This window comes from Anomalospiza imberbis, chromosome 20, assembly GCF_031753505.1.
Source record: "Anomalospiza imberbis isolate Cuckoo-Finch-1a 21T00152 chromosome 20, ASM3175350v1, whole genome shotgun sequence".
Classification (NCBI taxonomy): domain Eukaryota; kingdom Metazoa; phylum Chordata; class Aves; order Passeriformes; family Viduidae; genus Anomalospiza; species Anomalospiza imberbis.
This window is the reverse complement of record NC_089700.1, coordinates 8,213,599-8,226,827: the sequence shown is the minus strand read 5'-3', so window position 1 is coordinate 8,226,827 and position 13,229 is coordinate 8,213,599. Positions and strand designations below refer to the sequence as shown.

The window sequence follows — 13,229 nt, the reverse complement described above, 5'->3', positions numbered from 1 at the left end:
CAGAGCAACATGGAAAGGATCTGCCAGCAGAAATCCAGACTTGGAAGCAAAATTCCCTCCAAAAAACTAGGCAGGCTGTGGCAGACCCATAGAGAACACTGCACAAACTTCAAGTAGCACCAAGAGCTCCCACACTTACTCCAGAGAATCCACCCCCCCTGCCAGCATGTGGAGGTGGTTGAGGGTGGTGATGGAGGTGGTCAGGTGACGCTTGGCATGATCCAGCTGCTTGATATCCCTGGTGATTTCCTTCACCTAGTGAATGAAAAAGGATTCTGGTTGAATATCAAGCCCCAGCAATGGAATTTTCAGGAGAGAAGAAGCCACTCTCTCCTCTTTGGGACTGCAGAGGTGTCAGCTCAGCAGCGCTCTCAACACTACAGGTTCAGCAGGAAATAACCAACAGCCAGGACCAAGGACAAAAATGTTACTGACAGGAAAAGTCAGTGTCCCCTCCCTTTCAAAGGCCAGAAAGAAAGTGCTGCTCACCATTTGTTCAGATTTTTCAGCCTTGTCTTTAATATCCTTAATTTTACCAAAGAGCTGTTGAATGGCTTTCTGGGCTTCTTCCAGGGCCTGGAAAAGAAACAAGGTCAGAGTGGAAAGAAAATCTGCATTCAGTTTTCACCTTTCTAAGAAATACACAGTTGCTCTTAACAGTCCCTAGGGCTGGGGCACTGGAGGGGAGCAGCTTTCTTACAAAGAAAATACCAGCAGCACAACAAAAGTCAATGTACCACATTGGAATATTGAACCTGAGTGGGCCAGGGTTTCATTATCCATTTTACAATAATGCTTTGGCAAAATTTCATCAAGATATTTTATGAAAGCAGCTCTTTAAGGTTACTGGAATATATTTTGACATAGTAACTGTGGAAAAATAGGTAGAACTTACTCCTGATCAACACATATTTAGAGCAGAAAAATGAAACCTCCACAAGACCTCTATGCTCATCATTAATTATAAATAAAAAATACACATATAGAACACTGAGTGCTTGCCCAAACCCCTTGCTGAATTAGCAGGACATTATCCTGGTGGAAAACATGATGCTGATTCCTTTGGAATGGGCAGCTCAGCCTCCCACACACCTGCAGGAGGAATGGCTCTTTCTAAGCACAGGTAAAGAGGTGGAGCCCAGGAAATAGCTCTCACCTGGATTTTAGTGCTATTTTCTTGGGACACCCGGTCCCTTTTATACAGCCATGGCACAGCCTGACCTCACACAAGCAGTGTGAACCACACGTGGATGCAGTGAACGAAGCCACATGTCCAAAATCACATGTCCAAAATCTGCCTTCTGAAGTAATTCTACACGTTCTGCCTTCCCAGCCTGATAACAATTCCAGCTCCAGCTCCACTTTGTTCCCTGCTGTTAAGTGGGCTTCTATCCCTCTGGTTTTATATCCAGTCCCATGACCAAGGTTACAGCACAAGCTACAAGTTCCTTCAGCAAATAAATTTAACACATCTTCATTTGGAAATGGATGAGGAAACTATCTGCCAGGAGCTTTTGCTGGAATATAGCTGGGTCATAATAAAAGAATAAAAGCTGGAGATGGTTTATAATTCATTTTCCAGAGGGGGGGAAGGAAAAGTCTCCTCTGAAAAATCTTCTGAATCATGTGAAAGTTAACACTTTATGGATTGGTGTCACAGATGTTCACTGAGGGACATGAACACACAAAAATGTGCTGCAGGGTGGCTGTACCAGGGCTGAACAGCCCCCAGCAGCCTCTCCAATTCTTCTGAGAATTAAATTTTCTCCTCCGTTTAAAGGCTTCTGGATTAACTGCAAAGCAAAGAAGCAAAAAATGCTCTTTTCAGCATATTTAGCTCTCTGTACTCAGGCCTGCAGCACATTACTCTGTAATGTAATTAATAAGTGGGTTATTAAGCAAGCAGCAACTGTCTTGCATGGTCTGAGCTTTGCAGCTTTTTTCAGCCTGAAATTCTTTACAGATGCCAACTGCTGTTTCCCTTTGCTTCAGCACTAACAGCAAATGCTGATTTCTCTGCACGATCCCAGGAATTCAGAGCTTCTTCAAAAGAACCAATTTGTCTAATGGTGATATTTAATAATTGTAATAAAAACCAGCCTTTACAGGAAAGTGGGTAAAGAACAAGTTCCTGCTGCTCAGGGGCAAGCAGCACACTCAGGGTGGGCAAAATCTCCACCTAAAAACTGACCCTGGAACACTGAGCAGAGAAAAATGGGATTCTGTCCCTGAGCACTTGAAACTGCCAAAAATAAGGCAAACTGGTGTCATCACCTGGTCCTGACACTTTCACCTCCTTAAAAACTCTGGAAAAACACAAATGAGAGAATGTGTGCTCTGCTCCATCTGATGAACTAAAGAATTGTGGTCTCCTACTGCTGTGAGAAATGTGGCTGGGACAGAGGGAGAGACCAAACAGCAGCTGCTCTTCTGTTCCAGTCCTGCATCTCATCCCTCAGAGAAGAGAAAACATTTCCATAACTGTTAAAAAAATAAAAAAAAAACCACACAGGGAACTCAACTGCAAACTTGAGTAAACCAGAATTGCTCATAAACACTTGTTTCATTCCTTAAAACTTCGTTCCAAATATTAGCTTAGCCATTAAGAATAAATCTTTATCTATTCTCCTAAAAAAGAGCTGCATATTCCTTACATGAGTCAGAACACACCAATTCATGATATAATCTATATATATTTATATAATGAATATATCATTTGTATAATTTACATTTAGAGGTGAAAACATTTCTTCAAACATGTGCTGAAAGTAACACTATGTGAAAATCTTTCTTTTTTTTTAGTCAGGAGGGCCCTGTCAGACAGATCTGGTGCAAAGTTCAGAACTGGATAAAAAATATTATTTCATGCACATGTACAATTAAAAAAACCCAGAAGATAGTTCAAAGAAATCAATTAAACTTTTTTTGCTCTACACTCTAACCATAGCATCTGAGAGTAAAATACTGTGTATAGAGGAAACAAATAAAGAAAATTAACCAATAATAAAAGAAAACCATCACCTTCCCAGTCACTATAAAGGCAGAGTAAAGCAAATAGAAAAACAAAGTAAAAACAGATTTCAAATATAAGAAAACACCTCATATTTAATAAACAGTGTTATTAGGGGATAAGAAACCAACATCTAGGGCATGAAAGTAGGTCTAATTGCTCAAGGTGTAATACAGGAGTTTATTAATGTAACTAATGACTGTTCTTTCAGCTGTAAAAAGAGAGGGGAAAACACAGCCACAGTGAAGGAGAAAATGCATTTCCCTTCACACTCTGCTCCTGCTACAACGGTGAATCATGAATTTTAAAAGCATTTTCTTACTGCTTTTGTTATGATTTTATTAATAGGTTTCTTTTGGACAGAAATTCTAGGGAAAAACAGTATCAAGAGGATAGGAATTGCTTTTATTCCAGTCTGTCTGGTTCCCATGCTGGACGACAGGCAGTGATCTCCCAGCTGTGGCCCGGCGCTGGGGTCACCTTGCGTTACTAATTTATTGGTTTCCTCATCAGAGCAACTGGGAAACATGGAAATGCACACACCCCAAACAGCAACCAGGAGTGGAGTTACTGCATTTCCTTTCCTCCACCAGCAGTTCATTCCGGGGCCGGAGGACCACGAATAAATAAAGATAATCTGTTGTGGTTATACAAAACAAGGATGTTGAAACAAAGGTTGTGATGTACTGGAAAAACACCATATGACTCTAATCAACAACTGAGCCTGCAAGCTACAATTAACCCATCAGCATTATTTATTCAACTTTATGCAACCTCTGAGTGCCAGCACCAGCTGAGAAACTCGGTGTGGATGGAGAGGGCTTGGCCGGGAGGCAGAGCCAGCAGTCAGCGGCGTCCGAGGCTTTTTCCCTAAGACCTCGTGTGGCAGACACATTCTTCTCTCTCTCAGGATTTTTCATAGAGGAGCACAGAGAGAAGAAAGAGAAAACAATTTCTATTTCTGCTCCTTGTTTTCCCATGTGGAATGTGTTTGGGGAATTGTTTACCTGAGGTGATTGCTTGGTTGGATTCTGGTGAGGATTGTTTGAGCTGATGGCCAATCCAACCCACCTGTGGCTGGACTCTCAGAGAGGTCACCAGTTGTTAGTGAGATATGGTAGTTAGAAAAGTAGGTCTGTAGTTTTAGTATCTCCTTTAAATAGTATATTAATGTATTATAGCATAGTTATAATAAAGAAATCATTCAGCCTTCTGAACTGGAGTCACACATCAGCATTTCTTCCCACCGGGTTCACCTGCATTTACAATAACCCCGGGCTTCCCAACTGCTTTGACAAGTGTAAATTTAGCAAAGAGGGCAGGACCAGCCACGGGGGGAGAGGCTCCAGCCACAGAGTGCTTGGTACAAGGCTTCAGCCACGGATCACATTCCTCCTCCTGTGGTTTAGTGTGTCCTGCGCGTCCTGGATGCAGGAGGGAAGGAGGGGATGTGGCGTGCCTGCTTCCAGGGCTGCCTTGCAGAAGTGAGTTCCCAAAACAATTCATGGAAAGGAACACACAAGGGTGTTAAACTCCCCAGTTTAAGGCCACTGTGTGTTTTCAGCCATCCCTGTTTTTCACCCAGTATTTGTGCAGTGGGAGCTCCAGTGTTCACAGCAGAAAGCTGAGACATCACACACAGGAGGTGGAAAACTCAACTCCAGCTCCCAGCCTGAGCTCAGGTAAGCTGGGCAGCCAGTGAGCAGCTCTGCTGTTTGCCAAATTCTCCAAAGCTGGAGGGAAAAACGCAGCCCGTGGATCAGCCACAGCTCTGCAACCTCCTTCACCTTGAGATGCGACAGCAAAAGACTCCAAAGGCACCGGTGTAAAACAATAGGGAGCAGAGGTAAGCCATGAATCACTGAGAGACTGCCTAAAAAATTGCTTTCCTTGGCATTGTCCCAAGCAACCCCTTTTCACACGAGATCTTCCAAGCAGCAGAAGGAGGGAAGAAAATAACCCAAGCGAGAGGTGGGACCAGACTGTGACTTGTTTGTTAAATTTGGAAGTGATGCATTCTTTAAAAGGTTATGTTCCACTGACTTACAGTACCAGGCTGACATTCATACACACAAAAACAGTGTTAGCAACAATTATTCCAGCCAACAAAAACCAGCCCAGTGAATTACAGTCAGCCTCTCCAAATCCCTGCAGTGCTGCAGATGGACACAGCCTCCTCCTCCCCTTCCAGCCCAGGTACAGAGTTGTCACATCACCCCACCGACCAGCAGCTCATTAGTGGGTGTGGTAATTTCTAAATACCTCTTTATGCATCCCATCAGGAATCTTGTGCAAGAAAATACTTCAGTACCAGGAAATATGCAAATAGGAATTAAGAGGCCTGTGTGTTACTAGAAAATGTCATTGAAGTGGGAGAAAAAGCAAATTTTCAGATGAAGTTTCCTTGCTTGGAGATTAACTGAACTAATACTGGTTTTTTTCCCCCAGTAATAGTTAAAATACCTCCATGGTTTCTATTTGCTTGCTGGTGTTGTGCTAGAAACATGTTATTTTTATGTGATTCTAGCCAATATATAGTTCAATTGAATGTTGTTATTCACATCAGAAAGCTGCCCTCTACCAAGTGTTTTATAGACACTTGACATCTGCCAAATTCACAGCATCCAAATGTATTTTTAATGTTACAAATAGGGCTGTGGTCATGATGCTGAGAATTTAATGCTCCTGGCCTGGTCCCTGCTCTTGAATACCGAGTGTTAATGCTTCTTTCATTTGCTGCCACATTTACAGCACAGATCAATGAAAATCTAGACCACGACTAAAAATAAAGTTCCCATCCCCAATTCTCTGAGGAGCTTCAGCTGTGGAGATTTCAAAGAAACCCTCTCGCACTGGAACCAGCCTCACATTTTCTGCTGCTGAAACCTCATACAAACGAGTCCCTCCAGATTGGGGAAGGGTGGAAATTTACTTTGATTCTCAGACTGATTTCATTTTAGAGAAAACCCCCAGGTTTTACAGCCAGGGCTAAACCACTACAGCTGAATCCTGGGCTTGTCTCAGCACAGGACAGTGCCAGCTGATTCCCCTGAGCAGACAAACCTGAAGGGCTCATCACCCTGGGGTTTGATTTTAGCAGATTTCTACCCTGGGAGTTCAGCAAATAGTACATAACTACTACAATTGTCACTGAAGAAGAGAGTTTTGTGTCATCAGCTCCAATCCCAACCACTCAGGTTGCACAGGACACTTTAATCAGCAGATTACATCCAACACTGCACAAAGCTTAAAATTGCTGCAACTGCCCCTTCACTTAACCCCAAATCGTGCTTAGAAATCAAACCCCGCGTTCTCAACAGCTGCACAAACACTGACAGACACACGGGGTGAAGTGACAGGTGATTTCCAGGTAGTTCTGGCCAAAACCTTGCAGCTTAACTCCTGAACTGCACCCCTGGGCTGGTCCAGCACCTCTCTGAGCTGTCAGATTTTACTACATCACCCAGCCCTGCACAGCGGTGTCTGCACCATCCCAGTTTGGATGCATCACCCAGCCCAGCACAGGGGTGTCTGCACCATCCCAGTTTGGATGCATCACCCAGCCCAGCACAGGGGTGTCTGCACCATCCCAGTTTGGATGCATCACCCAGCCCAGCACAGGGGTGTCTGCACCATCCCAGTTTGGATGCATCACCCAGCCCTGCACAGGGGTGTCTGCACCATCCCAGTTTGGATGCATCACCCAGCCCTGCACAGGGGTGTCTGCACTCTGAGAAAGGTGCTGATGTGCTGTGACAGAGGTTTGGGTGGCCTTGCTCCAGTAATTTTACAGGAGTTTTACAGTAACTAATCTGCACCGGGGCAGTGTGGCCATTTAAATGTTAATTGTGGGCATTGCATAAGTTAAAAAGTAAAGCCTCTGGAGCTTCACCAGGCTTGGGCCTCGTGGTGGGTTACTACAGCTTCATCATCACCTCATGGCAGGTTACTGCAGCTTCATCACGTGGCAGGTGAGCAGCCTTGCTCCACGCCCAAAATGAAACACTATTATCATGCAGCAAAATCTCCCCATGCAGACACTCATTATTCTCCTTATCTATGTCAGAATAGCCAAACTGTGAGTCTCTGCCCTTCTGTTTGTGTTGACACCCTGATTGCAGGTGTTTGCTGCACCTCCCTGTGCCCAGGACAGCCTTGGATAACCCAGTGCCCCTGGCAATGCTGCTCACCCTCCCTCCCTCCTGGAGCTCCCTGTGTCTGCTTGATCAGAGGGAAAACACACTTAATTTATTTGGGAAGACTAAATGACTGAGGGACTCCAGGTGATTTGTGTGCTGATGTGTTTGCACACTGCAGTCAGTGATATTTGCAATATCAGAGCTTGACTTCTGTGGGGGGTAAGTTCAGCAACCACTCGAGTTACATCAGATTTTGCAAGATGAATTCATATTCAGGTTCATGGGATGGTTTGGGTTGGGGTAGAGTTAATTTTCATCACAAGTATGGGGCTCTTTCTCTGCCCCAGTCAAAATCAGCACAGGTTAAGAGTTTAAAGGAAATATAAACAAGGGGAAAGGATAATCACACAGGAACCCTGCAAGTAGGGATTTCCAAGTGGAATTCCTGTCAGTTTACCTGCTGGAAGCATGGATGCAAAACAGCTGGAATAAACATGACCACACACCAAAAATGTGAGACAACAACAACAACAAAAAGACAAGGGGGGGAAAAAAGAATTCTAAATATCCACAGTGAAACACAATCTCCTGCCTGTTTGGAATTCTATTTTCAGGCTGGGTTTCTTGCTTTGTTGGCATCAAAGCCACACAGGACTGGTCACAGTTTGCAGCTTGCAGTGCCTTCAGCACCACCAGCACCTGCCTCTTGCCAGCACAAGCACAGCCCCAGCCTCAGGCTGCAGGACAGGAACATCCCCTGAACTGAAGCACAAGGCAAGGTCAAGCTCAGACTTGCTCCTGCCTTGCAGCAGATGGCAAAAGTTATGCCAGCATTAGAATAAACAGCACTGGTTCTTCCTGGCATGCCATTCACCTGAAACCTTGTTCACTGAACGTGTTCTGGGCTAGAAAAAGCTCAGTGTCTCTACAAGGGAAGGACATTGTCCAGCTGTCACAATTCGCTAGGGAAATGACTCTGAATGAAACTCACTTTTGATTCATTTTGGCAGCTCAGCTCCTGCTTATTATTCATGGGTTACAAAAGAATATTATGGGACTTTAATCACTCAGCTGGAGCCTTACAGAATCTGTGGCATGACTTTTCATAAAATATATGAAGTCACACAGCTTAAAACGCCGTATTTAACCCCAATCCATTCACTATCTTAAAAAGGTACTGAAATCTAACACTAGTCATATTTCATATGCTCACATTTCAGAATAATGACCCATTCATAAAAATCCAGGTGATAAAGCTTAGCCTGGCAGGAGAGAATGAATATAACTGAAAGATGGTGCTTACAACATCAGGGACTGTGACACAAAATAGCCCCCAAATATTTCAGAGGCTTAGGTTTAATTATTTATTAAGAGACTATGACAGTCAGTGCTGTCCCAGCAGCAGGGGCAGCATCAACACCTTCCACATGAGCCAAACCTGAGCACTGTGGCCAAGGAAGCAGCACTGGAATTTGATGGCTGGAAGTGAGCATGTGTTTAAATAAATAAATAAATGGCAGGAAAGTGCCCAGGGTAGGAGATGTGCAGGCACTGAGTGCCTCAGTTCAGCGTGAAACACAACCTGCAGTCAGAAAAGTCACCTCCACACAAGGAGGGGGAGGTGAAGGAGGGAGGCTGAAGCAACAGAGCTGCTTCTTAAGCAGGTTTATGCACACAGGGCACAAAAGCACCTCACTGCCTGCCAGGCTGACACTGCCTGTACCCAGCCCTCACAAAGCTGGAGGGGACAAGCCACTGACTGTGGTGACACCACCCACCAGCTGCCCTGGGGCTCAGGACACTGCTCAGAAAAGCAGCAGAGGACCCCACTCCTACTGCCATGTGCAGCACCTGCATCCCTCTCTTCCTCTGCTCACTCTCCATCTTCATCTCCTCCTTCCTCCCTGTATTGATTCTGCAAAGTGTTTCCTGATCTCTGTTTAAAGAAAAGAAAAACCGAGGGAGTATTTCACATACTCCCAGCTATGACCTTGTCAAACCCACAACCTGTGGGCATTTTCCTCTGCCAGACACAGCCTCCTCTTTCCACAGGCTCGAACACTGCCAGACACTGCAGCACACCCAGGGCAGGGCAGGCAGAGTCTCCCCACAGCTGCAGAGCCCAGATGTTCATTTTCACATGCCAGGAGAAAGGACAGCCCTGGCTGACCAAAGGATGGGATAGCCAACTGAACTGTCTGGGCAGCAAGGATATATTCCTATTATTTGACCACAGCAGCTGCCATCTCTTTTCTTGTACTGCTGGAGTTATGAGAAAGAAAATATATATCACTGTTTTCATGGAGCAAAACAAAGAAGGAGCCAACCCAAGCAATCCAAGTTATCAGCCAGTATCTTCAGCCATGAGAAACATCCAAAGACTTTCCCAGCTCAGGCACATCCATTTGCTCTTCTGGTTAACACTTAACTTTGTTCTAGCACTAATTGAGCCAGACCCTTAAGCAGAGGCAGACACATTAAGCAATAAACCACATTTTTCTTTGAAACATAGTCCTTATTTGATGCAACTTTAGTCATTTACATCCACTGTGTGCACAGGGCAGGAAGGGAAAGATGGACCAGAGATAACAGAAAGAAGTCTGTTGGGTTTTATTTAGATTCCAACTATCAAGCCACAAATCCATTTGGGATCTTGGGCCTGCTCTGGGACTCTTGATTCTTTCCAAAATGGATTTCAGCTGAATCCACCTCCCCTTCACTCACCCTGGTTGCACAGACACTGCCAAGGGTTTAACCAGCAGCAAATGCAGAGGCTACTTATTACAAGGACAAAAGCCTGATAGGTGAAGCAGCTTCAGCCAAACAACCAGTAAAGGCATGTCAGCAACTGTCAAAAAAATTACAGCCAGTCCACGCAGAAGCTCCAGCAATAAACACAACTGAGGAGTGACACACCAAACCATAGGGAGAGCGTTAAACACTCCCTGGAAAAATCTATGGGAACTTTTTATACTGCACCCCAGGGCACAGAGGAAATTATGCCACAACTGGGCTGCAGCTCCCAGCAAGGTCAGCCCACACTCCAGTTCAGCAGCAGCAGCTCTGAGGAAAAAAAAAAAAAAACCTTCCAGAGGAAAAATCGCGTAGCACTGGCTCCCTAGAAACTGTTACAAATGAAGCACAGCAGCTCCTGCATTCCCAGCCTCTCCCAAGGCATCCAAAATAGTCCAAGTCTGGGACTCCCAAGGAAAATTTTGTTACGCCCTACAGAGGAATGTTCCACCCACGGCTGTTGTTTCCTCCCATAAAAGGATCATTAGTGAGATAATTTCTGAGGTTCGGGGCATTGTCTGCAGATTTTGCTGAAATATCGCACCAGGAAGGGGAAGCCAAATGAGCCAGACTATTTTAAGGCTTTTGCATTTGGAGGAAATTCTAGGGCAAAATTTCAAAAAGGCAGATGCTTTGAACTGGGAAATGTTATGCTTTGTAGGGAAGGGAGCATTCCTGTCTTTAGAGCTGCTTAAATAACTCTTTTGGGGCCACAGCTATTTGATGGCCTTTATTTTTAGACTCAGAATCTGGTTTTTCAGACACCTTGCTGTCAATTTATCCACACACGTGTACGTGAACAAGACTGTTTGGGGAACAGTTTAAAAGCTGACAGACCAAAAAAAAAGTATTTTCACATAAAAATTTCTTACTGAAATGCCTTCTCATAGCTACAACTCACCTCAAAGCCCTCAGTAGGCAGGGGGGCACAGAAGTGTTATCCCAACCATCATCACAGGGAGCACAGCAGCTGGATCTGCAATCAGGATTTTGGACTTCCTATCCCTAAGGTCTCCTTTTCCTTAAGGAGCATGGAGAGCACATTTCCATAGCTGCACACTCCATATTCCCCACTGGGTCAGACTGGGATTTAGATTCCTCTGAAAATGTTATCCTGCTCTCAAAACCAAGGCTGGGCTCCCCTCTCCTGGACAGCTGGGAAGGTGCAGCTCTCGACAAGGCTCCTCCACAAGACAGCTTTGGAAAGCTCCTTGCTGGGCTCAGTTGGTAAATAACCCCTTCTCCTCCAAAAAACCCAGGCTGGCATGGCTGATAACATCAGCTTGTCTTCTAGGAACCTGCCTGGATCACTGGTGTCTAAAAAAGGCTTGGTGATAAACCCCAGTAATTCAAGCAGCATTGAATTAAATGCCTGCACAAGATTCCCAAGCATTTTTTGGGCAGCTCTGGCTGACAGGAGATGGGAAAGCCAAGGCTGAGCTCCCTCACCTGTCAGGGCAGCAGGGATGGACCAGCACAGACAGCTGAGGGCAGGGACTCAGCAAAGAACCCCCTCCTGGCTTGCTTAGACTTAAACAACTTTTTTTTTTTTCCTTCTGTCATTGCATCCAAGGTTTGCATTTCCTTTGGAAGGAAGTCAGAGACTGAAAGGATGTTTATTCAAACTATTATTTACCCCTCAGACAAGGACATCTCCAACACAATACAGTCAGCAATGCTGGCAAACACTGGCCACAATATCAGGGGCTGTTAGGAGAGAATGTGACATAAATGAAGAGGTGTTTGAAAAACACCTTTCAGGCACAATCCTGCAGTTAAATACACAGGATCCTGTGCTCCCAGTGAAATTCAAGCAGCTACAAAATGAGAGTTCAGATGCACTTTTATTTATGGCACATCCTTTCAAAGAGATGATGGATTGCAGCGTTCCTCTTGGATCTCAGTGTGCCAAGGGATGGAAATCAAAAGACAGGAATTTTCCAAAAATTTCTGACTTCTCCAAAAGCCAGCATGCTGCAAGTACTGTGCACTACAGGCAGGAGACATCTCTTAAGGTAAGAGTTACAAATGGAAGAAGATTAGAGATGAAACTTAACTGATGTGGCTGCCTTTAAGCTTTGTTTCAAACCTCTTGCAAAAGCTGGTTGCCAGCTGTTTCCTCACTAATCAGGGGTTTGCAGTTGTGGTTATGATGATAAAATGCAATAATGATCTTCATCCTGGGCTGCCTAAGGGTGAGGCTCACAGGATGACACTATTTATCCTTGCGGATGTGTCAATCCAATTTTGCAGGGAAATACTGGTCTCGAGGATACAAGTTTCCTACAAATTTAGTAAGAATAGAAGATCAGTAGAAACAAGAACTTAATTTTGCTGTGGGACCAAATTGCCAGGAAAACTAAATAAGGAAAACAGCAACTCCCTTCCAAGCACAGAACTGACCTGCCTTAACAGCACCTTGCTTTCAGTTGTTTCAAAACAATTTCTTACCAGGCATTGGAAAATAAAACCCTTCTTCTCCAAGTGGGAGAAGTCAGGCCTCTTACTCTATAAAAACATTTCCAAGTGTCCTTGATTCCCCCTGAGAATATGCTGGTAAAACAATGGCACTTTTCAGCACAGGAACAGGCAGCTGAAGCTGGAAAACAAGGTTTTCTCCCCCACAATCTGCTGTCAACAGGGTGGTCATGTGAAAAGGGCTGCCTCACTCCCCCACACAGCACCCAGGACACTCAGGGGACATAGTGCAGGGGTAACAACAACAGCAAATGTTTCTCCTAGGTTTCCTCTGATTTTGGGGTGACAAATATCAAATTCCATCTCAAACTGAAATGCCATTCAAGAGTTCCCCAGCACTGTAAGGTGACCTCCTTTGTGCAGGTCCCTGTGACCTCCAAAATCTGAGCTTGCTGATTCTCCTTCACTGCTTTAAACTTCAAGACCCAGCTAAGTTCTGCCACTCCAACAGTCTGGTTCCAGCAATTCACACAAAAAATGCATATCCAGGTGAGAAATAATGGGCTTGGATTAGAAACATAGAAAGAAAAAGCTCACAGCATTTCAGAATCAATCTATTTTTCTTCCCAGATAAGTGACACTTTAAATAATTGAATGGTTTCAGTATTTGTTAGGATCTCAAAGTAAGAAACAACAGTTGTGCTCCTGGGAGATTGTCTGGCCTCAGCCCATGCAACTGCAAGCTCTGGCATCTGTCTTAAAGTTTACTTCTACTTTGCAAAGCAGCAAAATGAGGGAAAACAGGAAAATCCAAGCTAAATACAGGAATATTAGTGATTAACTGCAGCTCCAGGCCACTTGAAATATGT

General features: G+C 44.5%; 1 protein-coding gene across 6 annotated transcripts in view; it reads right to left on the bottom strand.

Annotated features, from left to right (window-relative positions):
- Positions 1–13,229, bottom strand: part of VPS53 (VPS53 subunit of GARP complex) — a 63,455-nt gene that overhangs the window by 43,700 nt on the left and 6,526 nt on the right. For 2 of the 6 annotated variants that reach the window (XM_068210605.1, XM_068210606.1), the window contains exons 5-6: positions 490–576; positions 140–255 (exon numbers count right to left, since the gene is read on the bottom strand). In XM_068210605.1, the coding sequence (XP_068066706.1) occupies positions 140–255; positions 490–576 (203 nt within the window). Of the gene's footprint in view, positions 1–40; positions 256–489; positions 577–737; positions 792–895; positions 1,033–1,092; positions 1,130–13,229 lie in introns of those variants that run through there. The other 4 variants (XM_068210609.1, XM_068210608.1, XM_068210607.1 and 1 more) reach the window with 4 other exon arrangements.